The 24,578-nt window shown below is 55.8% G+C and overlaps 2 protein-coding genes across 3 annotated transcripts; one reads left to right on the top strand and one right to left on the bottom strand.

The window, feature by feature from the left end:
* The first annotated feature begins 1,027 nt into the window (after positions 1-1,027).
* On the top strand, positions 1,028-16,714 carry TCTE1 (t-complex-associated-testis-expressed 1). Of its 2 annotated transcripts, XM_045071146.1 has the most exons (6): positions 1,028-1,117; positions 7,924-8,299; positions 9,216-9,784; positions 12,070-12,519; positions 14,710-14,871; positions 15,090-15,218. In XM_045071146.1, exons 2-5 carry the CDS (start codon positions 8,020-8,022, stop codon positions 14,857-14,859), a joined length of 1,449 nt encoding a protein of 482 aa, XP_044927081.1. In that variant the 5' UTR covers positions 1,028-1,117; positions 7,924-8,019; the 3' UTR covers positions 14,860-14,871; positions 15,090-15,218. The 2 variants fall into 2 exon arrangements, with proteins under 2 accessions (XP_044927081.1, XP_004739848.1); XM_004739791.3 differs by lacking the exon at positions 14,710-14,871 and having other exon boundaries at positions 15,090-16,714.
* TMEM151B (transmembrane protein 151B) lies at positions 16,025-24,199 on the bottom strand. Its single transcript, XM_045071145.1, has 3 exons — positions 23,925-24,199; positions 21,316-21,756; positions 16,025-20,111 (listed from the first exon to the last, which is right to left on the bottom strand). The coding sequence occupies exons 1-3, from the start codon at positions 24,057-24,059 to the stop codon at positions 18,984-18,986; spliced, it is 1,704 nt and encodes a 567-aa protein (XP_044927080.1). The 5' UTR covers positions 24,060-24,199; the 3' UTR covers positions 16,025-18,983.
* Positions 24,200-24,578: the final 379 nt, after the last annotated feature.

The following is a 24,578-nucleotide window of genomic DNA, read 5'->3' as shown; positions in this document are numbered from 1 at the left end:
CTCTCTGGTGCCACTTGTTTCATTAACAGCGACTTCCCATTTTCATGAAGGGCCTGCCGATAAAATGAGCAACAGGTATTGGTCAGTTGCTGAGAATGTGGTGAGAACCAAAGGCCTAAAACTTGCTGCACTTGTAGAAGCTTGCTGCTAGTGGGGAAATACACAATGAAGAGAAGGAAGCGGGTGTAAGGCAGCGATGAGGTCTGCAGAGAAAGTGGGACAGGGATCAGGAGGGTGGGTGAGGGTGGGTGACTTTGTTGTTTCACCGGGAGGTGCCATCTGAGGGGAGGGTGTGAGCCACAAGGGTATCTGAGGGAGGAGTGCCCCAGGCTGAGGGCACAGTGCAGAGGCCCTGTGGGGGAGGTGAGCAGGCACAGGGAGTGGTGGCAGGTGGTGGGGGGTCTGGAGAGCAGAGGGGTCAGAGGCATGTGACTCTTTTTTTTTTTTTTTTTTGAGGCATGTGACTCTTAAAGACAAGTTGCACAGCACCTGCCCCAACCCCAAGCTGAAGCCGACAGAATGAATGTGCTCAGCACCCAGCCAGACTCGGAGCGCCAACTCTGTTCCCAGATCTCTGTTGCTAGAGGAGGGAAAGGACCTCAAGGGATCCATCTGCAAGCCAAAGGCTCCCTGGTGACCAAGTTCTGGGGCCGTTTAGTTAAAACTATAAGCGCAAAGCATGGCTTCTGGCACGGTTTCTCATTCTAATTGCACCAGTTGAAAGGGCTTGCAAGGGGGACCAGTCCCTGCCAGGATGGGATGCCGAGGATTCTGCTGGGGCTCCGACTGCTTGCTCAGCCCTGTGGGCTTGCAAAACTGTACTTCCGGACCTCGTTTCCACACAAACGTACCAAGAAGGAACAGCACTCCAGTCCAAGAGCCCTGTCCTGGCTCCCACTCCTCACCTTCCCCCAGAAAAGCCCATCTATTCCTAAACATGTCCCCCAGAACCAGAAAGCGCACCCCTGCCAACAGAGTTCGCGGTATCCACACAGCGGCACGCGCCCTGTGCACAAGCGGGTATATTGCGCACATGCGCTCTGGCCCCCAGCCCCGCCCCCTGGCGACGCGGGGCGTCCCTAACGACCGGCGCGGCAGCCCGGGAGCCGGCAGGAAGGTGAGTGCCCAGGCACCGAGAGTGGGTGAGGTGAACCCCGGAAGAGAGGACGCTCCCCCCGGGGTCTCCCTAACTCCCCCTGCCCCCCACTCCCGCCTGCCTGAGGTTGGCTTGGCTCCGGGCCTGTCTGTCCCCTCAGAAGGCCCCCCACCCCCACCCATTCGAGGCGGAACTCTTGCCTCTCCCCCTTTACGGTCACATCTGCTTACAGGCCCAGAGGTTAAGGGTCTTCGAGTAAAGGGGTGCGGGGTGGGGGCACCATGAGAAGAAGGAAGGGGAAAGGAGCATCCGGTAAGTTCGTGGAGGAAAGCAGTCCTGAGCCCTGTGCCACAGCCTTCTCAGGGCTGACTCCCACCCCCAGCTCCTTCGGGCTGCAGTCCTTCCTGCAGGTCCATTAGCTTCCGCACCTCCCTTCCTCCCTCCCTCTCAAAGCATGACTGGTTTCCCTTGGTTACCAAGGATCAGCAAGGGCCTCTTCACCCCAGGCAGGTTGGGGGAGGGACTCGATGGCCTTTGGAGCTGAGCTTCCCTGTTGGGTGTCTGAGCACAAGGCAGGATCCAGGGGTGGGAAGCGAATACTCTGGAGTCTTTTCTAAGACAACAGACCAAGTGGTCAGGAGTTGGGAGGAGGGCCAGGCCCAGGGGTGTGATTAAATGTGCTGTCTCACGGGGGCCAGTCACCCAGCATGCTGGGCCAGGCTCTGTCAGAAAACTTTGGTGTCCCTCTTTTGTGATTTCACAAACTGTGTGTTCCCGAATGGGAGTGATATGGCCTGCGGTAGGGTCTGATAGGGGCACGAAAGACATCAGGGGAAGTCAGACAAATGCCCAGGTCCCCGGAGGACATGCCCAGGGAGGGTTCTCCTTGGCGTCCTAAGGGAAGGGGAAGCTGAGAAAGTAGATGAAGCACAGTGGGAGAAGTGGGTGCAGAGCAGAACCCATCTAGCTGAGCCACCCCTGGGGGTGGTGCCAGGGGCACAGAGGTGCTTCAGCTCCTCAGCTAAGAGGAAGGCAGGGGAGAATGAGGGCCAGAGATGTGATGAGCAGAAAGGGGAGAGGGTGCTCCTCCAGCCTCTTCAACTTTCCCCTTTGGGCAGGGGGAGAAGCTTCTGCCCACGGTAGTTAGATTTAACTGGGGATTTAAGAAGAGTAGAGAAGTCTGAGACATCCAAGAGGAAAGAGTGCGCTAGACATTCAGGCACTGATCCCAGGTCTGTGAGGAACATCAAGCGCCCAATGTGAGCCATGGCGCAGGAGAGCACAGCTCTGCAGGGTGTTCTTGGGTCCCCAGAAGGCTGAAGGATACAGGCGATGGCTCAGTTCTGTGGAAGAGCCTGGTGCCTGGCAGTGAATTAGGGGGTTGAGGGAGCCTGAGCTATTTAGGCCAGCATCAAAAGGGTTAAACAGAGATGCCAAGAGCTCATGAGCTGGGGAAGTGGGAGGCCCACTGGAAAAGTGATGTGAACACCCGATCTCACCAATTTAGGAAGCAACCCCAACAGCTCATTATTTGTCTATGCTTTTGTACATGGAAGTAACAGACAGCTTTAGACAGGTATCAACTCAAAACTTAGCTTTCCCAAGCTATGTGCAGCTTAGCAAATTACTTATGCTTTAAGCCTGTTTCCTCATTTGTGCGATGGGGATAATAGTGTCATAATAGCAATAATAGTCCCCAATAATAGTTCTCAATAAACATATGTAGGTGAGGCCTGTAACATCTTCATCCCAATATCTATTACATATTTTGAATGCTGGCTCTGGGCCCAGCACTGCATGAAATGTCTCACTCACATCAACTCCTTTAATCTTCTGGATAATCTTAGGAAGTCAGTACTATTCATTTCCATCCCCATTTTACAGATAAAGAAATGGAGGTTTAGTGGGGTGAAATGACTTACCCAAGGTCTCACAGATGCTGGGGGCTCAAGACCATGTGGAGATTGGCCCTAAGGCAATCCTGAGTCCTTAGCCAGCTGCCTCCTGGTGTGCAAACGCTTTGACAGCCTCGCAGTCCATAAATCACAGCTGTGTATAAGCAAGGATATGGTTCCCGGAACACTCATCCAGCTGATGCAAACCATCAAAAATGAGGACAAGCTAGCTGAACAGGGGCATGTTGTCCCTTTATATTACCTGTGTTTGGGCACATAGAGAGTGGACTTTAACACCTAACACTTGGGAGTTAGGGCCTGAATGTGATTTCAGGCCTCTGGACCATGGTCCCAAGGACACAGCGTGGGGACCTGGTTGAAGGGAGGACTGGCCTTTCTACATGGACTGTGGTCCTGTGTTGAGTTAGGTTGATGCAGGGAGAGGAAAGGTCACAGGTTATACCCCCACTTTCCCCATCCTCGGGTATGTTGTGCCCTTAGGGACACCAGGTGGTGACACAAGAGGCAATCACTCGTCAGGGCCCCAACCTTCTCTCTGGAATGTCTGAAAAGATTGCTGCCCCAGAGAAGGATCAGAGTGTTCAACACACTTCCAGTCTTCAAACTCTGGGACTATTAGTCAAATGCACCAGCTGGTTATTCCACCAGACAGAATTCTCTGTCTGCCCCACAGTTTCCCTACAGATTCGAAGCTCCAAGAAGGAAGGTGGTTGCCATTTCAGGAGCTGTCCTCCTTGAGCCCTTGGGAGCTGTCAAGGTGCCCCTGGGCCCCTGGCTAATGGGTATCTATCCATCCCTCAAGCTTCCAGGGAGGGTAGCAGCCACCTGCTGCCACCCTCAGCTGCAGACTGCTGATGCCTAGGCCAGACTGAGGCTGCCCCATGAGTTGGGGGAGTCATCACAGGCCCCCTCTGACTCGTGCGCTCTCCACATTCAGTGGTGTGTTCTCCTTGCCCCCTTCCTAACTTGCCTTTTTGGATCTGAAATTCATTCACACTGAGGTGTGGATGACTGGTAAGGGAGATAGATATGTATTTTATTTATTTAGATATATGTATATAGTTAGGGGCCGGAAATTTCCATAGCGGGGTGCCAAGTTCTGGTTGTTCTCTTGGCCTGGGGAAGCCTTCCCTGACAGGTTCTCTTTGCATAAAGATAGGACCCCAGCTTCCCAGGGAGCAGGGACATGCCTTCTTTCCTGGCGGAGGGTGGAAAAGTGTGGGGAGTGACTTCACAAAGAGCAGAGTACTGTGGTGAGAAGGAGGTTACTGCCCTCAGACCCTGGGCCCAGCCCTCCTAGATGTCCAAGCACCAGTCACTTCTCCATCCCTGCAATGGGGCTGAGAAGCCCGCCCCCTGTCCACTGCAGAGTGGCTGTTAAGCCCCATATGACAGCAAAGCTCTGAAAGGAGCTTGTAACTGCTACTTGCCATGTAGCTCAGGTTGCTGATATGTCCTATGGCTGGAGAGGTGAGAGGGGAGGCTAGAGTGATCCCGAGTGATCAGGAGAGATAGAGTCCCCCGAGTTAGAGGCCAGGCCCTGTGTGTAATAAACCTGGGGGCCTCTGGTCTTAAGCCACTGCATTGAACCGCATCTACTGACCTAGGATTTTTTCCATAATTCCATTCACCAAACTGTGAGCCTATCCAAACGGTCAGGACCCTTTGGTCACAAAGGGGTTAGAAACCCAACTCAGCTTCAGCAAAAGGGACCTATTAGAAGGCTGCCAAGTAAGTCTCAAAATCAGAGGCATTGCTGAGGAGCCAGGCAGTTCTGGAACGCCCAGGGACGTCAGACTTGGGGACCAAAAGTACCGGGTGCTCTCTGGCCGCCCCTCTTTTCTGCTGGTCTCCCCCACACTTCATTCCCTCCTGCTGCAGGGAAGGAAAACCGCCTCCAACAGCAGGAGAATACTCTTGAAGGACATCCGCCCTGGTGTCTACCTCCATCTTTTCAGCTGCTCTAACAAATCCCAAGAAGGGCCCTGATTGGCTGGCATCAGGCATCCCTGAGCCAATCACCCGGACAAATATGGGACACTCCTATTGGCCAGAGTGTGTTCTCAGAAGGGGGCGGGGCAGCTCCAACACCTTTTCCAACACCAGCTCCCGGCACCCCTCGCACCCTCCACCTCCCCCCCCCCCCCCCCCCCCCCCCGTCTTGCACCTCAAGGAGCTCACAGTTTAGAGTAGGTGTGGAGGGTGGTCAGTCTGATCACTGAAGGGATACAGGTACAGAGGTCTGATAAGAGCCAGGGAGGGACCATGCTTTCTACTCTCTTTAAGTTTTTCTTTAAATTCCAGTTAGTTAACAAACAATAGTTAATCTGAGCGGAGGTGGATGGGGGATGAGTTCTATAGGTGATGGGGAAAGCGAAAACTGTCAATTCTGACCTTATTAGGAGGTTAGTGGTTTTGACCTTTGCCCTACAAATGACATCAGACATGGTAGTACGGAGTTTGTGTAAACGCTGCAGGACGGTGGGGGCTCTTTCTACAAGTATCATGTACCTGGAGCACATGGAGGGACACTCTGCCTCTTCCTTCTGAGGAGAGGGCTCAGGACTCTGGAGCCTACCTTGGGGTGGGTCCTGCGGTGTTAGGCCCAGAGGGGGCCACAGGCTCCAAAGAGTAGCAAGAAAGATGAAGACCAGACCTCAGGAAGAGATGTTGGGTCCTAAGACAATGAAGCCCTAGAAAGTGCACCTACCAGGTCCAGAGGGCAGCTCACCTGACCCCAGGTGGGGTGAGTCCCAACAAGGTGGCCTCCCAGGAGTTAGGAGAGGGAAGGGCCTCCCTGGATGGATGGTGCGACTAGGTACCCTTGTGAGAAATACCTAGAGAGTGGGCTCCAGGGCAACTCCAGCCAGAGACCTGGGGCTCCCCGTGCCAGGCTGGGGTCTGGTCCCTTGGGCGTGGCCCACAGTGTGTCTTGGGATACATCCTGGTCCAGAGAGAATGCCAGAAATGTTTTCAGCCAGAACTCTGGAGGGAACTTTTGGCGGGAGCCCCAGGAGCCCAGAGGCAAAGCTGGCAGGAACAGGGCTGGCCTGTTGTCTCTTTCCTCCTTGTGTGGAGGAAAGATGGACTGCCAGGCCCATCCATCCTAATCCAGCCCAAACACCACCACGGCCCCTTTGTCTGCTGCCTTCCCTCTGGAGATAGGGAAGGGCCTCACTCAAGGATAGCATTCAGAGGTGGAGCTCCAAGGTACTCTCTCCCCAACCCAAGACCTCTGTCCCCCACCCTCAGCCTCAACGCACTTCCCCTGCCCCCACCCCGCCACCCCCAGTACCGGCCTAAAACATTATCTCAGAGGAATTTCCACTCCCGCCTGCAGAAGGAAGTTATTATCCGGTGGTACAGATAAGGAAACTAAAGCTCAGATATGTTAATTGGCCAAGGTCACCGGCCGAGCCAGAAATGCCAAGTCATCTGGCACCTCCAAGCAGCATCCCCTCCCAGCCACACCCTCTGAGGGGCTATTAGTCAAATGCACCAGCTGGTTATTCCACAAATCCGGACACAATCAGTTTGTGAGTTTGCATTGGATTTGCATAAGGCTATCACAAATACATAGATACCTTCCCTACACTGCCCCATACCCCTCCACCCTCTGTCTCTCTCTCTCTCTCTCTCTCTCTCTCTCTGTCTCCCCACCCCCACACCCCACCCCCACCCCGGCCCCGCACACAGCCAGGCTCTTCCTCCTTGCAATGCCTTGTGGACTGGGGAGTACCATCTGGTCCCCTCCATCTGCCAAGGACACCTTTGCTAGTTCAGAGTGTTCCTTCCCACCGGGCATTACACAGTGCACCGAGTCAGGGAGCAAATCCGAGGGGAGACTGCCGGGAGGAGGAGCTCGGTGCGGAGCGGCCCCATTTCAGCCTGCAGCCGCGGGGCAGCTCCGATGCAGCAAGGAGTCACGAATGGACAATCGCGGAGGAGGGTCCCCAGCCCCAGATACATCCTCTCTTCTGTCTTCAGCCCCAGATTTAGCTGCCTTTTCGCCTCCCACGCCTTCCCGCTGCCGTCTGGAATGTCGGGAGGCTGGGAGAACTAGGAAGACTGGATGGGGATATTGGTGGTGGTGGGGGGGAACAAAGCGCTCAGAGGAGAAGAGGGAAGGTGCCCTGGACGGAGCATGGGTCTGGTCCCCCAGCCCACCTCCACCCCCCATCTTCCTCTCTGCCTACACTATGCAAAACGGTAGCCACTAGCCACACGTGACTATCGAGCCATCTGATTGTGAAGGCATAGTATAAAAAAATATATAAAATATCTCATTAATTTTTATATTGATTACATATTCCAAGGATAATACTGTGGACATACTGGGTAAACATAAAATTAATTCCACCCATTTCCCTCTTTTTTTAATGTGGATGCTAGAAATTTTTAAATAAATAATATATGTGGCTTGCATTTTGATATGTGTTGCATTTCTATTTGGCATGCTGTCCTCAACTCCAACCTCCTGGTTAGGCAGTTGCTGTATTGTAAAATAAATACAATAAATTTTTTTTAAACTAAGTGCCTAAGAAAGTGTCCAACATGTATCAATTACTTATCATTGCTGTGTGCGTATTATTATCCAAAATGTGGGCCTGCCCCTTGCTATAGTTGTACGGGTCACAGTATGCTATGCTTCTTTGGATGCGTTATTTTACGTTGTTCACTTGTCCTGCTTCTCTTAGAGGTAACTGCCATCCTCATTTCACAGAGGAGGCACATGAAACTATAAGAGACTCAGTAACTTGCCCAGGGCCACACAGCTAGCCAGTGGGATTTGTGCCTGGATCTTGTCTACTCCAGAGATGGACCCTTGAGAACCACTCTGTGCTACTTCTCTTGCTAAACGCCCACTGAGGCCCTCCAAAGTTAAGCCCTGCACCCCTGTTCTCCCTCCAGGTTCCCAAGGGCATTAAGGACCTGCCAGTGTGAGGCACTCCTCATCACGAGGCCATTGCCAAGGGGCTACGTGTCCGGAAGCTGCCAGTCCACAATATGCAGGAAACCCTAGCAACATCGACCTTGTTGTCGGTCCCCAGCCGATCCTCAATCTCCATGCAGGACAAGTTCTCCACTGCAGGCCAGACTTCGAGTGCAGGCCCCCAGCCCTCAAGGCCCTCAATCATCCCACCCCATAACAAGTCCAAGGGCTGGAATTCTGGGACCAAAGTACATCGGATGCGCCGGATTATAGCCGAGGATCCCGAGTGGTCCCTGTCCACCGTTCCCCTCCTCACAGAGCTCTGCATTCAGCACATCGTCAAGAACTTCCACAGTGAGTTTGTCCCCACCCTGGGCAGAAGAGAAAGGCCACGGGTAGGACAGGATGGGTGGGGACTGCCCAGAGGCATGGCTTCAGAGGCTGGGTCCTGGGGCAGCCCCAGCCTTTCTCAACATGGCTGTCCCGCTTGGGGCAGGGCGGGGCGGGGGGTGGGAGACACCTTACCCATTCTCTCTGGCAAAACCCAGCCCAAACCATATTTACCGAACACCAACTCCAGTAAGCCCTTCCTGGTGGACCATCCTCCACTCCCTTGGCCTTCCCCAGTGTGTGTATGTTCTTGGTTTGTTCTGTACTCTGTGCTCTGCAAATGGCCATCCTTTGCAAAGAGGAGCAGCCAGCCTCTCCTAGCAGACGGGGTGCTCTGAGAACAGGATCATCATATTATCTACAGCACCTACCACCCCCTGACCTACAATATATTCGCCCGACTGACTTACTGTCTGCCTCCTCTCCCAAGAGGGAGTGGTTCCCTCTGTCTTGTTCACTCTTATATCCACACCCCTTAGAACAGTGTCTAGTGCACAGTAGGTGCTCAAACATCTTGCTTTAAGATGAATGAATCAAATCATTTGGGAATCTCAGAACTCAGGATTATCTCCTGCATCAGACCAAGTGATCACTGAGGGCTAGACCAGAGATCCTTGCTCACACTGGGAGCTCTGGGAAACCAGATACTAAGCTGTCCACCTTCAGGCAGGGAACACCCAAAGCCTGGGGCTGCATCTCCCCTCCCCCCTTAAACTGAGCCTCCCTAGGAGTAAAGGCTGTCTCCCCTCTCTGACTGAGGCTCCCTGAGTGCCAGAGAGGGTCTTGCATTCCCTTGGTGCCCCTAGGCAGGCCCGGCCGCCTGCATCAGGTAGAAGGCTCCCCAACACTGTGACTCCTGCTTTCCTTCCTGTTCCCAAAGACAACCCTATCCTGAAGCAGCTGCTTCCAGAGCACCAGCAGAAGGTGCTGAACCACTTGTCACCCGCCCTGCCTCTGGCAGTGACCGCCAACCTGATCGACGACGAGAACTACTGGCGCCGCTGCTGCGAACAGCGCTGGCCGGTGTGCCACGTGGCCAGGCACGGCGGCAGCTGGAAGCGCCTGTTCTTCGAGCGGCACCTGGAGAACCTGATCAAACAGTTCATCCCGAGCACCACGGACCCTGCCGTGATCCTCGACCTGCTGCCGCTCTGTGGGAACTACGTGCGCGGGCTGCGCGTGGACCAGTTCCTTCCGCCCGTGCGGCTCCCGCCCCAACCCCGGAGCGGGGAGCTGTCCGACTCAGGCAGCGAGGTGGAGATGGAGGAGCCCGCCACGGACCACTACCAGTTGTGTGACTTGGTGGCTGGCCTGAGCCACCTGGAGGAGCTGGACCTGGTGTACGGGGTCAAGGACTGTGGCATGAACTTTGAGTGGAACCTCTTCCTCTTCACCTACCGGGACTGCCACTCGCTGGCGGCCACCATCAAAGCATGCCACACCCTCAAGGTACCAGCCGGCCCTGCCTTCCCCCACCTCCCACTTTCAGCGCCTGTCTGATTCCCTCTCCCCTCCTCTTCCTACTCCTCCATCCCCATCTTCTTCCCCCCATTTCCTTCTTATTCACTGACCAAGTGTCTTTGAATGCACTGGGCACCAAGCTGGATTCTGGGGATGCTGAGATGAACAGGGCGCTGCCCTCACAATTCAGGAGCCATTTATTCATCCAAGGAACACTTGCTCTCCAGGCCCTATCCTAGGTGCTGAAGATTCAACAGGGAGCAAAATTATACTATTTGTGCCCTCTGGAGCTAACAGTCTGGTGGGATAAAAGGCACTCATCAGCAATCATGTAAATGTGAAATTACAACTAGGATGGGCTTGCTAGATTTAGCAAATAAAAAATACAAGACATCCAGTTAAATCTGAAACTCAAATACACAATGAATAATTTTTTTTAGTAAAGTATGCTCCAAATATTCTGGTTGGAAGGGGGAAAGCCTGCCCAAAAATCAGAGAAAGAGGAAAAGGGGGATGTGGCCCTGAGTCACAGAGCCAAGGGAGGGGTGCGTTTCAAGAAAAGGGGAAGGCATCGAAGGGGGAGGGTGATGCTAAGGACCAAATTTAGCAAACCCGGAGGTCACAGAGATGGAACTGTCAGTGGAGTACCAGAAACAGGGACCAGATCCTAGTGGTTTATGGAAAGAGTGGGAAGTGAGGAAACAGGATGGCTGTGATCAGCTTTTTCAAGAACTTGGCTGTGAAGGGAGCGAAGGGGAAATCAGTAACACATGAAGGGTTGGGGTTTTCTTTAAAAGATATTGGCATGTGTTTAAAACCAGTGTAAAGCTCCTTCCAATAGCAAGAACGCAGCTGAGTCCAGGAGAAAGGCACAGGTTCACTGAACAAGGAAATGTCCTGAGATTGCAGGAGGGGTGGGGTTGAGGATGGTGGTGGGACAGTTGGTTCTGGGCAGAGGAGAGAGTGGATGTGGTTGGTAGCAGTGGACTACTGTTTGGTATTAGGAAAATGAGGGGTTCTCATTGAATGGCCAGGGTGGTCGGAGGAGACTTGATTGCTGAAAGGAGGCTGTAGGGTTTTGAATCACTATCCCCTGAAGTTTGGGGAAGCTGGAGAAGGTTGAAATTATTGTTTCAGGGCGCCTGGGTGGCTCAGTGGGTTAAGCCACTGCCTTCGGCTCAGGTCGTGATCTCGGGGTCTTGGGATCGAGTCCCGCATCGGGCTCTCTGCTCGGCAGAGGGCCTGCTTCCCTCTCTCTCTCTCTCTCTGCCTGCCTCTCTGTCTACTTGTGATCTCCCTCTGTCAAATAAATAAATAAAATCTTTAAAAAAAAAAAAAAGAAATTATTGTTTCAGAGGAGGAGAGAGTACGTTGTCCAGAGAAAGAGGGCTGAGTTGGAACACAGCATTGCGGGTTTCTTGGTGGTTCCGGCAATAACAACCAGTCCTGTCATGTGACATTTTTCGTCATGTCGGTTGCTTGGGCACAGATATGCAGCAAACAGAGAGTGGGGTTGATCCAGAGTTGGAGCTCGGCCAGATAGGTGCAATGAAATGACAAGAGGGACAAGAAGCTCTAAGTTGGCCGAAAGGGACAAAAGGGACGTAAAGAAAGGGGACTGAAGGACAGGAAGAGGGTGGAGAGGCCTCAAGGAAGAGGGAGGAGTAGAGGGAGCTGGTGAGAAGGGGGAGGGTTAGGGCTCCCATCTCTAGTATTCCCCATGCTAGTCCTACCGCATTCTTTCATCTTTTCTCTCCATCCTTCCATTTCCTGTCTCTCACCCTGGTTCTTATCCTGGCATCTCCTTCCAAGAGTTCCTCTCCTTGCCATGGTGGATCTTAGCCAGCTGAAGAGGGCAGAACGAGGGGCTGGGGCATTAGACAGACCTGTATTCAAACCTGCCTCTGGGGCTTGATCACCATGTGACCTTGAACAAATGATCCATCCACCCTAAGCCTTCATTTTCTATCTGTAAAGTACCTAGGTTGCTGAGGGTTCAACATAATGGTTATGATACCTTCAAGCAGCATGTCCAACATGTAATTTCTTGATAAGTGCTAGGGTTTCCTTCTACCGCCCTCTGTCAGGTCTGCACTGAATCTGCCATGTGGGGGATTTCTGCTGTGCCCAAAGGCCACTCAGGGGGCCAACAGCAGGTGAGCAGGACCTCAGGCCTCCCTGGGGCCCCCCTCCTCTACCTGCAGAAGGCAGGCAGGCAGGCAGGCAGATTCTCCCTGGCTGCCAGCTGCCACATACCCTCTACCTGCCCACAGATCTTCAGGCTGACCCGAAGCAAGGTGGATGATGACAAGGCCCGCATCCTAATTCGTAGCCTACTGGATCACCCTGCCCTTGAGGAGCTGGACCTGTCGCACAACCTCATTGGGGACCGGGGCGCACGTGCTGCAGCCAAGCTGCTGAGCCACAGCCACTTACGCGTGCTCAACCTGGCCAACAACCAGGTGCGGGCACCTGGTGCACAGTCTCTGGCTCATGCCCTAGCACACAACACCAGCCTCATTTCCCTCAACCTGCGCCTCAACTGCATTGAGGATGAGGGCGGCCAGGCACTTGCCCACGCCTTGCAGACCAACAGGTGCCTCACCACCCTGCACCTTGGGGGCAATGAACTGTCTGAGCCCACTGCCACGCTGCTGTCCCAGGTGCTTGCCGTCAACACCACGCTCACCAGCATCAACCTCTCCTGCAACCACATCGGGCTGGTAAGCCGTACCCTTCTAAGGCCTTTGGGAGGTGGGTGTGGGACCCAACTGCCTTGGGGTGCTTCCAGGGTAATTCTTAACAACACAAACTTCACCTGGTTCTAATCCCAGCTCTGCCATTTTGCACTTGGTGAAATTACTTACCCTTTTTGGGCCTCCATGTCCTTATCTATAAAATGGGGATAATAATAGTATCTATTTCTAAGTGGGATACTAGTTGTTTCTCGGAGGATGAGTTGTACTTGTAAAGCAGTTAACATTGCAGGTGCTGGCTAGGATATCAATCTTGCTAGCTGTTACTGTTATTCAGGGTTATAGCCTATGCTAGGCACTGATATCCCTCAGTGTTCCTTTATTCCTCCTGGTTATCTAGTAGAATGTGTATTCCTTCCCCCCCCCTTTTTTTTGAAGGTTTTGTTTTTAAGTAATCTCTACATACAACATGGGGCTCGAACTCACAACCCTAAGAGAAAATGTTGCATGCTCTACCAACTGAGCCAGCCAGGCGCCCCAAATAGAATATGAATTAATTCTTTCTTTCTTTCCTGTAAGATTTTTTTATTTACTTGCGAGACAGAGAGAGAGAGAGAGAGAGAGAGAGATGGGGCAGGGGCAGAAGGAGAGGGAGAGGGAGAGGGAGAGAATCTTTAGCAGACTCCTGGCTGAGCCAGGAGCCTGACACAGGGCTTGATCTCATGACTCTGAGATCACAACCTGAGCTGAAATCAAGAGTTGGACACAACTGACTAAATCACCCAGGCACCCCTAGAATGTGTACTCTTTTTTTTTAAAAGATTTATTTGTTTATTTATTTGACAGACAGAGATCACAAGTAGGCAGAGAGGCAGGCAGAGAGGGGGAAGCAGGCTCCCTGCTGAGGAGAGAGCCCAATGTGGGGCTTGATCCTAGGACCCTGGGATCATGACCTGAGGTGAAGGCAGAGGCTTTAACCCACTGAGCCATGCAGGTGCCCCAGAATGTGTATTCTTAACCCCACTTTACAGATGGAAAATTGAGTCTCAGAGAGGCTAGTGAATTGCCCAAGAGCACCCAGTCAGTAGAGAGTGGCAGGGCTGTGATTAAAACTCAGGACTGGCTGAATACCAGATTTATTTATTTGGGGCACCTGGGTGTCTCAGTCACTTAAATGTCTGCCTTCAGCTCAGGTCATGATCTCAGGGTCCTGGGATCAAGCTCCATATCAGGCTCCCTGCTAAGCAGGGAGTCTACTTCTCCCTCTCCCTCTGCCTTTCCCCCTTCCCCTCCCCCACTCGTGCATGCTCTCTAACTCTCTCTCAAATAAATAAAATATTTCTTAAAAAGATATTATTTATTTATTTGAGAGAAAAAGAGAGTGTGTGCTTAAGGGGCAGAGGCAGAGGAAGATGGAGAATCTCAAGCAGACTCCCAGCTGAGCACAGAGCTTGATGCTGGGCTGGATCTCTGGACCCTGAGATCATGACCTGAGCAGAAAACAGCAGTCAGACACTTAACCCACTGAGCCACCCATGCGCCCCACCTGGGTCCTTTCTGATAGATGATGTCTCTCATTTTCTTGACCAAGTCTCAGAATAAGAAATGCAATTATCGAACACCTAGTGAACATATACATCAATATGGTATCATTGAAATGTACTTTTAGTGCTTGTGATAGATGCTGATATTTTCCTTTATTTTCTATTCTACTTCATTTTTTAAAAAATGCATCTGCAACCCATTAAACTGGCTTTGCTCTTGGGTCACAACCATGGAACACAACCATTCTGCCTCTCACATAAGTCTTACATAGAGCATGGCCCACCCAGCCCAAAAGCGGCTGGAGCTGTGAGGACTAGTGAGGAAGACCCTCCATCAAGAGAACAGTCTTGCGCGCGCTCTCTCTCTCTCTCTCTCTCTCACACACACACACACACACACACACACACACATCTCCACTAGGGGTGCTTTTGGCTACAAGTTAACAGAAACCTGAACCAGGAAATGGCTTAAACAATATTCATTATGTTCCATAATCAGAAGCCCCAGGGTAGGGGGCGTCTGGAGTTGATAAATTTGCTGGCTCACTGCCACCATCTGCTCTGCCCACCCAGCCACATGGCCACATCCTCTTGGGTGCTTCTCTCATGGTCCCAAGATGGCTGCTGCTCCTCACATTGGGCCATGCACCCCTCTCTCTTGTTCTCTTTTCAGAGGGAGAAGAGCCTTCCCAGAAGCCACTCCCTCTATAGGTCCTCCTCAAATGTCATTAGCCAGATTTGTCTCACACACCCATGGCTGAATCGGAGGAGGGCCATTACCATCATTGTCACAGAGCCATGTTTTTCAATCCATGAGGGTTGAAAAATCAATTTAGTAAGTCTTGATTACCGTTTTTCTTATAGAATAGAACGGGATGGGATAGGATAGCATAGAACACATTAGTGTGCTGCACAAAAGGTTAACCATTGTTTTGTGAAACTCATTCTAGTCACATCCTTGTATAAAGGTATGTATGTGTGTGTACACACATGTGCGAGGGTGATCCTGGGTAATGATATGAAATGGCCCCCTCCCTTGTACTCCTCTCCCAGGATGGCGGGAAGCAGCTCCTGGAAGGCATGTTAGAAAACAAGACCCTCCTGGAATTTGACCTACGCCTGTCAGATGTAGCCCAGGAGAGCGAGTACCTCATTGGCCAGGCTCTCTGTGCCAACCGGGAAGCTGCCCGCCAGCGGACCTTGAATCCTGGCCACTTCATGTCCCCAATCATTGCCAAGGGCCCTGAGAACCTTGCGGGATAAGGTGGGGGACAGGGCTGGGGCAGTGATGGGACCTGGACCACTGCCCTAGCCCCCTCCTCATTTCATGCTCGGTCATTCCTGCTGTAGAGTGACATATTAGAAGGGAGAGACCACGGATATCCTTGGGAAGACTGATCAAGGGTGATGTGGGAAAAGTCCTGAAGTGGGGAGGGGACTGGGATAGAGGGAGAGAGGGGTATGAAGTGGGACCCATCCTCTGTACCCTGGAAGAGGATATTACCAGAACCCCTGAAATGACTGACTTCTTCCAGGGTTAGGGGAGGCAGAGAAGATTCTGAAAGCCTGTGCCAGCCCAGACTCTCCCATGGAAATTGTCCATCTCCCTTACCTACTCTACCCCCTTTCCCCTGACCATTTTCCTCTCTGCTAAATAGGTGCTGGACTTCTTTATCTTTAAACATGTGCGTGCCTGCACACGTGGGCACACGCACAGCTTCAGTCTCTCTCTCTCCCTGGGCTACTGCAGGGCTTTGCCTGGCTCTTCTACCCTCACCCCTGTCAATGCTACCTTGCTGTTCCTTGACTCACTGACTCTGCTAAAGTGATGCGTTCTACAAGCCACTCCATCCCCTAATTCTCACCCCACCCCACCCCCCACAACCCAGCAAGGGGGAAACAGAGGTGACAGGAGGGACTCAGACCACTGCCCCCACCAGGGAGCTTCTGCTGGGAGTGTGGGGGAGGTGCCACACTGGGGAGGAAAGTCAGTGAGTCATCTGCAACTTTATTATCCACCAGTTTGATTTGTACAATCTTTGCGCTTGGAAATCCACGACAGAAAGGCCACAGTGTGATGCACCCAAATGACAGAGACCTGTCTTCTCCCCAGCCAGGCCCAGCCCACCCCACAAGCCCTTGTCCTCAGCACATATGGAGCCTTCTAGTGGCCCTCCAAGAGTCCCCATGGTTCTGTGGCTGCCACAGAAGTCACATCAGCCCCCAGGGCCACAGGAGGACCTGACAGATTCAGGCTGAGCCCCGTCTCCCCTCCTCCTCCCGCTGAGAGGTCCAGAGCCTCCAGACCTGTGGTTTTTCCACAGGATGGGTCACGGGCTGCAGCCACAGCCCAGGGGTGCCTGCTCCCCAGGACTCCTTCCAACAAGCAGGCGCTATGCAGAGCACCAAAGGGGGCTTGGGAGCGACTGCACTTGTGTGCCTGTCTGGGCAACCTAGAGTCTGTCTGTGCCTGACACCCTCCGACAGTTCTGGAGTGCAAACGTGTAGATGTGAGGGTGTGTGTCAGCGACTGTGTGTGTGTGTGTACATAGCCACAGCTGCTAGCAGAAGTTCTAATTAGAGAAACAAGAACATTCAGTGTAAAGTTTAATTTTAGAGATTAATTAATTTTCTGGTTTTCGTTTTCCCTGGCAATCAATAAAGCTACCAAGAAAATAGACCAAAGAATCAGTTTCTCTCTAAGTCTGTGCGTGTGTGGAAGGTGAGGCTGTCTGTGTAAGAAGACCTAGGCAGAAATGGTCAATACAGGCAAAAATAATAACAGGGTTCCCCCCATCCCCTGCTCCTAGCTCAGGCTCCATCTCAGCAATGGGCCTGAGGGAGAAGGAGCTGAGTCCCTCCCTCTTTGGAGCCGGAAAGTGGCCAGGCTGCCTCCACAAAAGGGCATGACATCCGGGGCCAGCTGGCCAAGAACTGGGACCTGCGGCCACAGCTCACCACCTGGACCTCACAGATGTCCCTTCAGAGGAAAGAGGGGTGCTCCAACCGCCAGGGCTCCAAGGACCACAGACTCAGGGTTCAGGCAGGTTCAGTGACGGCACTCAGGTGGCCACGGGTGCCCAGACCCAGGGAAACTCAGTGGGCAGCTGTTCCCTCCTGCCCAAGCCTCCTGTTCTCTGGCCACCTCTGCCTTCCCACTTAGCCATCTCCACAGGAAAGTAAAGCTCAATCCCGATGGGCCATGGGCCATGGTGTCCCTACAATCCAAACCTCCCAAATCCCCTGGGGAAAAGGGGACGGAGAGCCAGAGATGTTGCATAGGTGGCAGTCATGCCCTTGGCAGGTGTAGTCCTGGCTAGGCTGGAGGAAGATGGGAGAGGAGGCTCAAGAAGGGGAAGAAGGAGCTCTGGCGGCTCCGGTGAAGTGAGGAGCATCAGGCGTGAGCGATGCTGGCGGGCCCCAGGGTTATTCTCTCCAGCTTGAAATGTGAGCTCAGTCCCTGGGCACTGAGTCCACTGGGAATGCATTAGGCAGGGGGGTTGGGAGGGCAGGGGGCACATAGACATGCACACTGAAGCACATCAGGGTGGGAGTGCTGGGGGAGAAAAGGCTGCCTCAGAGCTTTAGGAGAACAGCAGGTGGGACCCGCGATCTTCGGTGGTAGCAGGGTGTCCTTTGGAAGACCCTGGGACACGCTGCAGGGCTTCAGCACATGGGATAGATGACAGAGGGGTTGGGCAAGATTTAGAGAATTTCTGCCTCTGACCCTGCCCCTAGAATTGAGTATTTCTCCAGCCAGGACTCCTGAAGACAACCTCAGCCCTGAAGAGGTAATGTGTGGGGGCACAAACCGCTCTTCACACCACCATCCCCCACAAGTCTGGGGAAGGCAAGGAAAGGTTTCACCCCAGAAACCCCTACCGTTGGCGGTCCTTTCCATCTCCCTCCACTGCCCACTCCCACCTGCTGCGAGAGTTCCCCCTTTGCCACCGGGGTCTGTCTCCCACTCTTCCCACCCAGGCATTCATCTTGACCAGCTTTAATGATGGTGTGTGGCAGTATCCCACCCCTCTGAAGGGAGAGTCCTCCCAGACCCCAGGTCAGGAGGCTGCTGCCAGGACGCTGCAGAATTTAGAAACAGGACTGAGGTGCATACTGTCCACATTTTGCCTCCCTCCTCCCTGGGCAACTGTTCTTCAGGGCCAGAGAGCAAGAGGCAAGGGAGGAGGGTGACGCAAGCAGTGTGAGCGCAGTCCCTCCAGGACCCACACTCCAGGGACCCAGCTAAATAAACAGCAGTGGAGGGAGTGGCAGAAAGGAAACCCCGATGTTTGGGGCCAGCGCCAAGAAGAGGATAGCAACATTTGCACGGTTTTGAGATGGAGCACCGGGGCTGACATCTGGCCCCGGTCTCAGACCCGCTGAATTCATTAGCTGGTTGGAAGCCAGCCCTGCTGTTCACCACCGCTCCCTCCGCAGGGAAAGGCCCTGGTGGGGCTAGGCTGCGAAGGAAGGAAAGCCCCAGTTTCCCTTCCCCATGCCTCTAAACCTCCCCAGCTGCACAGCCAAAGCCTCGCCCTTGAGGCGGGCCCCAGGCGGTGCCACACAGCACAGTCGCCACTAACAGTCAGAAGATCCATTGAAAGGCTGGACGGGAAATCGCAAGTGTGCGAGTGTGCGTGGGAAAAGGGGAGGTGTCCCCCTAAGAACCGAGCGGCAGGCTGGAAGGAGCCGACCGTGCCCGGGCTGGGGGTTCTCCAGAGCCGCCGATCCCCTCCCACCATCGGTCTCTTTATGTACAGGAAAGGCGGAAGGTCCGGACCCCATCGGGGTCCGTCCCGCGCACCCTCGCCTCCTGGCTCCCCGCGCCGCGCCCAGCACAGCTTCAGTCACCATCACGACTCCCCCTGCTACCAGCCAGGGACACAGTCCGACGGGGGACAGGAGGGAGGACCGAGGGCCTGGCGGGGGGAGGAGGGGCGGAGGTCACAGTGAGGTCTCTACGCAGGAGCCGTGGCGATGCAGCGGCCGGTGGCTGTGGCCCAGACACCCCTCCTGCCGGTGCACGATGAGGACCGGGAAGTAGAGGGCGTCGTGGTAGGGTGGCGGCGGCCCGGCCTCCTCCTCGTCGTCGTCCTCGTCGTCCCCCATGCTGGCCTGGCTCGACAGGCGCGTCTGCTCGGTGGGACAGCTGGCCTCGTTGACACTGCCGCTCCGGCTGCGCCATAGGCAGCTGCGTCGGGAGCCGTAGAGGCGGCCGAGCGAGAAGCGGCTGCCCCCGCAGCCCGGGCCGCCACCGGGCCCGGGGCCGGCCCGCGGGCTGGCGCAGATACTGAGCGCGCTGCGCGAGAAGATGGACGAGCTGCTGACGGCGCGCTGGCAGTGCTCGCAGCTGCGCCGGTACGGGGCCACGCCCGCCGCACCCGGGCCGCCCACCCCGCCATAGCGGCACGCGGGCGCGTACCCGCCGCCCGCCGCCCCCGCGCAGCGCGCCCCCAGCCCCGCCAGGTCCATGAGCACCGCCTCCGAGTAGCTGGGCACCAGCTGCTGGTTGGAGCGGATGTGCCACTCGAGCTCCGTGCTGTCCACCGTGTTGACCCGCGGCAGGCGGTGCGTCAGCGGAGGCAGCAGCTCGTCGCTGGGGCTCAGGCCGCCGCCCGCGCTGCTCGCCGAGCCAGGCCCCTCCAGGCCGAAGAGCTTCTCCACGTGGTAGTGCGCGTAGGCCGTGCGGTACTCGGCCAGCACGCGCAGCGGCCACGACAGCGTCAGCAGCGCCGCGGCCCAGAAGGCCGAGGAGCAGGCGTACCACGGCGGCCGGGCCGGGTCCGGGAAGGCCACCATGAACTCGCGGAAGTCCACGTTCTTGAGGTGCATGCCCTCGCGCGCCTCCATGTAGTCGTCCAGGCCCTCGTTCTCGGCGAAGAAGCGCGCACGCTGGCACAGGTAGGCGTTCTCGGCCTCCACGCTGGCGAAGCTGAAGCACTTGGTGAAACGCAGGCGCGTGGCCGGCGCGCCCTCCAGCCCCACCAGCGCCTTGGACACGTCGCGGACGCCGCAGCGCGCGTAGTCGAACTCGGCCTCCGCCACGTGCGTGTTGACGCGCTCATGGTAGACCTACGGCGCCGGGGAGGGCGGCGGGAGTCGCTTCTGTCGGCTCACCCTCGTCCGCCCCATCGCGCCGCTCTTGCTGCCCGCTCAAACCCCGGAGCCCGCCCCACTTTCGAGCCCGCTTGGAGCCGGGTGGGATCTTATCATCTGCTTTGCAAAGCCACGCGGGTCCTCAGCGTCTTCGGTTAGAGAGGAGGACGGGCGGGAACTCACACCTCCTGGTGTGCATGCTAATTTGAATTAAGCGCTGCTTCTTCAGGGAGTCAGGCGCTGGCCTTGAACTGCCCGTCGGGTTTGCCCAACCTTTTTGCCTCGTCTCCCAAGACTCACGCTGCCCCTTCTTTCCTTTTACAAGTGTGTTCCCCAGTGGGCCGAGGAGCGCTCTGTCGACCGGTCTACCTGTTCCCACCTTAGCTCTCAACCATTCCTGATTCTCACAGGCCCCAGGCTTCTGTTTACCCATTCCAATACTGAGACGGAAGTCACCCTTCCCTGAGAAAAATCTCTTCCCGCAGGGTTCTAATAATGCCTAATCCTGGCGGGTCCAGGCTGTGCTAATTAGCCCCCATCCCCACCTTTCCATGGGGCCTCCATTGCCTACCTCCGCCTCTTTGCCAGCAGACTCCCACCTCTGGGAGCCTCAGACTTGGGATCCAGGGCCCTGTGTTTGAGTCTAGCACTACCTCTTAGAAGCTGCAGACCTTGGGCAAGTCATTGAGCTTAGGATTCCTTACCTGTGAAAGAGGACCTGGTAGCAGCCACCTCACTGAACGGGTGAGAGCATGCTGTGAGGTAGTGCATGGGAAGCCATCTCCAGCCATTAAGCACTAAGCATTACAGACCCTGGAACCAGACTACCTGGGTTCAAATCCCAGCTCCACCACATACTAGCTGGTATGACTCTGAGCAGGGTACTTAACCTCTCCGGGCCTCAGTTTCCTCATCTGTAAAATGTGGGTAGTAGTTACCTACCTCATAGGGTTGTAATGAGGATTAAAGAAATGATGCAGTATTATCATGTACATCGGGCAGAGCGTGGTTGCTGGTGTTTACCATTATTATTATTATTATTACTGTTGTTACTGCCCTCCTGTTTCAGTGTCCACAAGAGCTCACTGCTACCTGTGCTCCTCCCCCTGGGGGGTAGTCCATCAGGTCCCAGCACCCCCCTCCCATTTGAACTGGCCTGTGCTCCCCTCCAACCCCTCACCTGGGTGGTGGTGTAGGCGTCTCCATTGCGGTATCGCGTGACCTGGCGGGTGCGGCGGACATAGTGGTAGCTGATGGCCTTCCACCAGATACAGGGCGTGGCCTGCTGCATGCGGCCCACACGCTCCCGCACGCTGCTCACATCAACACGGTGCTGCAGCTCATGGCGGGCTTGGCAATGCCAACACTCCACCAGGTAGACGGCGTACAGCATGAGCAGGAAGGCCAGGGGGATGTAGACATAGCCGTTGGAGCAGGGGCTGTCGTGGTACATGAGGCTGTTGCCCTGGTAGGTGCTGCTGAAGGTGAGGCGGGTCACCGTGGTCACGTGGCACCAGGCCACGGCCCCCAGACAGCCGTACATGAGCAGCGAGAGCAGCAGGCACTTCCAGTGGGACTCACGGCAGAGGGACTTGGTGAAAGAGGGCTGGATGGGACGCTGCTGCTCAGATGGGCAGGGGAAGGTCCAAGATGAATGGAAAGTGAGACGGAGTGGCAGGACCCGGCACAGAGATGGATGGAGGTGTAGAAGCCAGCATCAGAGATGACAGGCAGACAGGGATGTGGGGAGGAAAGGTAAGACCAAGAGGGGAGCCAAGGACCAAAGATAAATGAGGAAATGACCCGAGTGAGACACGGGGGCAGGGAAAGAGAACAGAATGCCAATACAGGGACGTGCAGAGAGAGACAGACACCCCAAAAGGCAGAGAGGGATCGGAGCCAGAGGTGGAGGGAGGAGGCCCGGTGGCAGAGAAGACACAGATGGATAGGATGGCACCCGGAGAAACAGAGTCCAAAGACAGATGTAAGATGGCCGTGAAACAGGAGGTGTGGATGGGGAAGACAAGGGAGGACAGACAGGCGTCAGTGAAGGCAGGTCCCCAGCCAGGACTCCTTCCAGGTGTTCCAGGAAAGCAGGGAGGGACCCATTTGACAACACCTTCCCACTTAACAGGTGGGGCCCTCACATCTTCCTGGTTCTTTGAGTCCTGGGTTCTGGAGTAGCCAGTCCTCTTTGACCCATCCATCTCCCCATCCCTCACAGACAATTAGTCTCATACCTCCTTTGGAGGGGTGGGAGGGGGTGCCCAGGAGACATCAAGCTCTGACTCTCCCCACATTCTGACCTGGAGGCCCTCTCTGTAAGTCTCCTTCCTGGACCCTAACATCCTTCCCTGTTCTAAGATGAGAGGCATCTCTGAGTAGAAGGCAGTCCAGAAGGAGATATTCAGAAGGGCAGAGGCAAGTGGCTGGGGAACAGGGATGTGGCACTGGGTCACAGGGGTAGGGAGGGAGACATCTGCAGTCCAGTCATTTGTCAAAATGATTCCTGGAGCTCTCTGGGGGCCTATTAAAACACTTGGCCCATTCTGTTCTACGGTCACCCCAGTGAGTTGTTTACACATCTAGACTGGGTGCTCCTGAGGTCAGGGTCTCAGTTCTCCTGGGTGCCCACCATGGAGCTGGCACCCAGCAGCCACTTAGTAGATGAGAACTGAGTTGGATTTCTGGTGGTGGGCTGTGCTTTCCTACTCCTCCTCCCTGCTGTCTAGCTTTAAGGAGCCCCCCCCACCCCTCAACACAGACACCCCCCTGCTGAGATCCTGATTTCCTCCAGTTCCCCAGGCCTGACCTGGAGGCTAGCCACAGGAAGGGAGAAAAGGGTGGAAAGGAAGGGCACAGTCACAGGCAGTGGGCCCTGGGCCTGTGAAATGAGAGGAAAGATCTGGAAGTGCAGATAGATAGGTGGGCTAGGCAATAGTACACAGCATATACAAACAAGATTAGGGTAGATGGACCTTTTTGGGAGCCTTGTCCTTGGGGGGTGTGCAGATGTGCACCTTTGTGTGCCCGCCTGAGTATGCACGTGTCCCACGGAGAACACATCTGAAAGGGTCTCTACCTGCAGGTCTGTCCCTGCCCACGTGCTTCTGCCCTAGTGCAGTGTGTATGTGTGTGCAGGAGTGTGCACGGGGGGGGGGGGAACAGTGCTACTGACACCCTCCTCAGTCTCTTTGTTTCCAGGTTCAGAGGACTGAAGAGTGGGGCCCCGTACTAGGGAAATGCTTATTTCCAACACTCTGAAGGATTGCTGGGCTCAGGGACCCCCTGGGAGTGGGGGAACTGCATGGATATTGGGAGGGAGAGGTGCACACACTCCCAGTGACCCCAGGGGGAATCGCCTCTCTACACACTTGGCTTTCTCAGGACCACAGCTCAGGTACCACCACCATTTCCCCATGGTACTCTCCTGCCTCTGTAGCCCCTACAAGTCGCCCTTCCTGGCCTTCAAGATCGCATCCCCTCGGCGAAACAGGATTCCTGCCACCGTCCCCACCCCATCAGCCCGGGGTCCGCGAGGCTCCGCCCCTAGGCCCCTCCCCCTGCCCAGGACCCCCCGAGCCCCGCCCCCGGCGCAGCCCCTTCCCCGCTACCGCGGACAGCTCCCGCCGCCGGTGGGGGCATCCGCGCGGGACTGCGGCTGCGGCGGCCGACTCGGGGTGCGGGGCGCCGGCCGCGCTGCGGCGGAACCGGCGGGGGCCGCGCGGGGCGGGGGATGGGGGGCCAAGCTGCGGCCGCGCCTGGGGAAGGGGCGCTGACTGTGCTCACCTCCTCTCGGGCGGGGCCCTCGTCCGCCGCCGCCGCCGCCGCCGCCGCCGCCGTGGGCTCCTCCGGGACCCCGGGGCCGCCACCTCCGCCGCCGCCGCCGGCGCTCTCTCCCGCGGCCGAGCCAGGGGGGGACATGGCGTAGAGGGGGTGCGTCGAGCTCAGGGCTTCCCGGGGGGCCGCCGGGGGCCGAGGGCATCCTGCGCGGGCCCTGGGGAGGGGGCGGGAGGGGGCGGGGCCCTCGCTGCTCCCCACCCCCCGCCAGGGGGGAGGGGGCCTGGAAAGGGCACCGGGGGTAGGGGGCTAGGGGCTGGGGGTGGGGAGGCGGGCTGGGGGGCCGGGCCGGGGGGGCCGGGGCCGGGGGCGGGTGTCACCTTGAGGCCCTCGCGGCGCCGCTCCGCCTCCCGCCCGCTCCCGCCGCCGCCTTTTGTCTGAGCCGAGCTGGAGCCAGCGCGCCCCCCCTCTTCCTCCCAGCTCAAGAGCCCCGCCCCCAGCCCCCCAAACTCCGCCTTCCCCAAGCCTACCTAATAGCCACCCCCCAAGGAGAAGAAGCAACAGGGGCTCCCCGCACCCCTTCCCCACTCCCAGCCTTGCTCACCGCACCACCACCACCCCCCATCCTGGCAATATCTGTGCCGCAACTCCTTCCGTCCCTTC

The sequence above is a fragment of the Mustela putorius genome, unplaced genomic scaffold (assembly GCF_011764305.1).
Source record: "Mustela putorius furo isolate JIRA1106 unplaced genomic scaffold, ASM1176430v1.1 tig00003983_pilon_pilon_pilon, whole genome shotgun sequence".
Classification (NCBI taxonomy): Eukaryota; Metazoa; Chordata; class Mammalia; order Carnivora; family Mustelidae; genus Mustela; species Mustela putorius.
The sequence above is the reverse complement of the archived record's forward strand: the minus strand, read 5'-3'. Positions and strand labels throughout refer to the sequence as shown.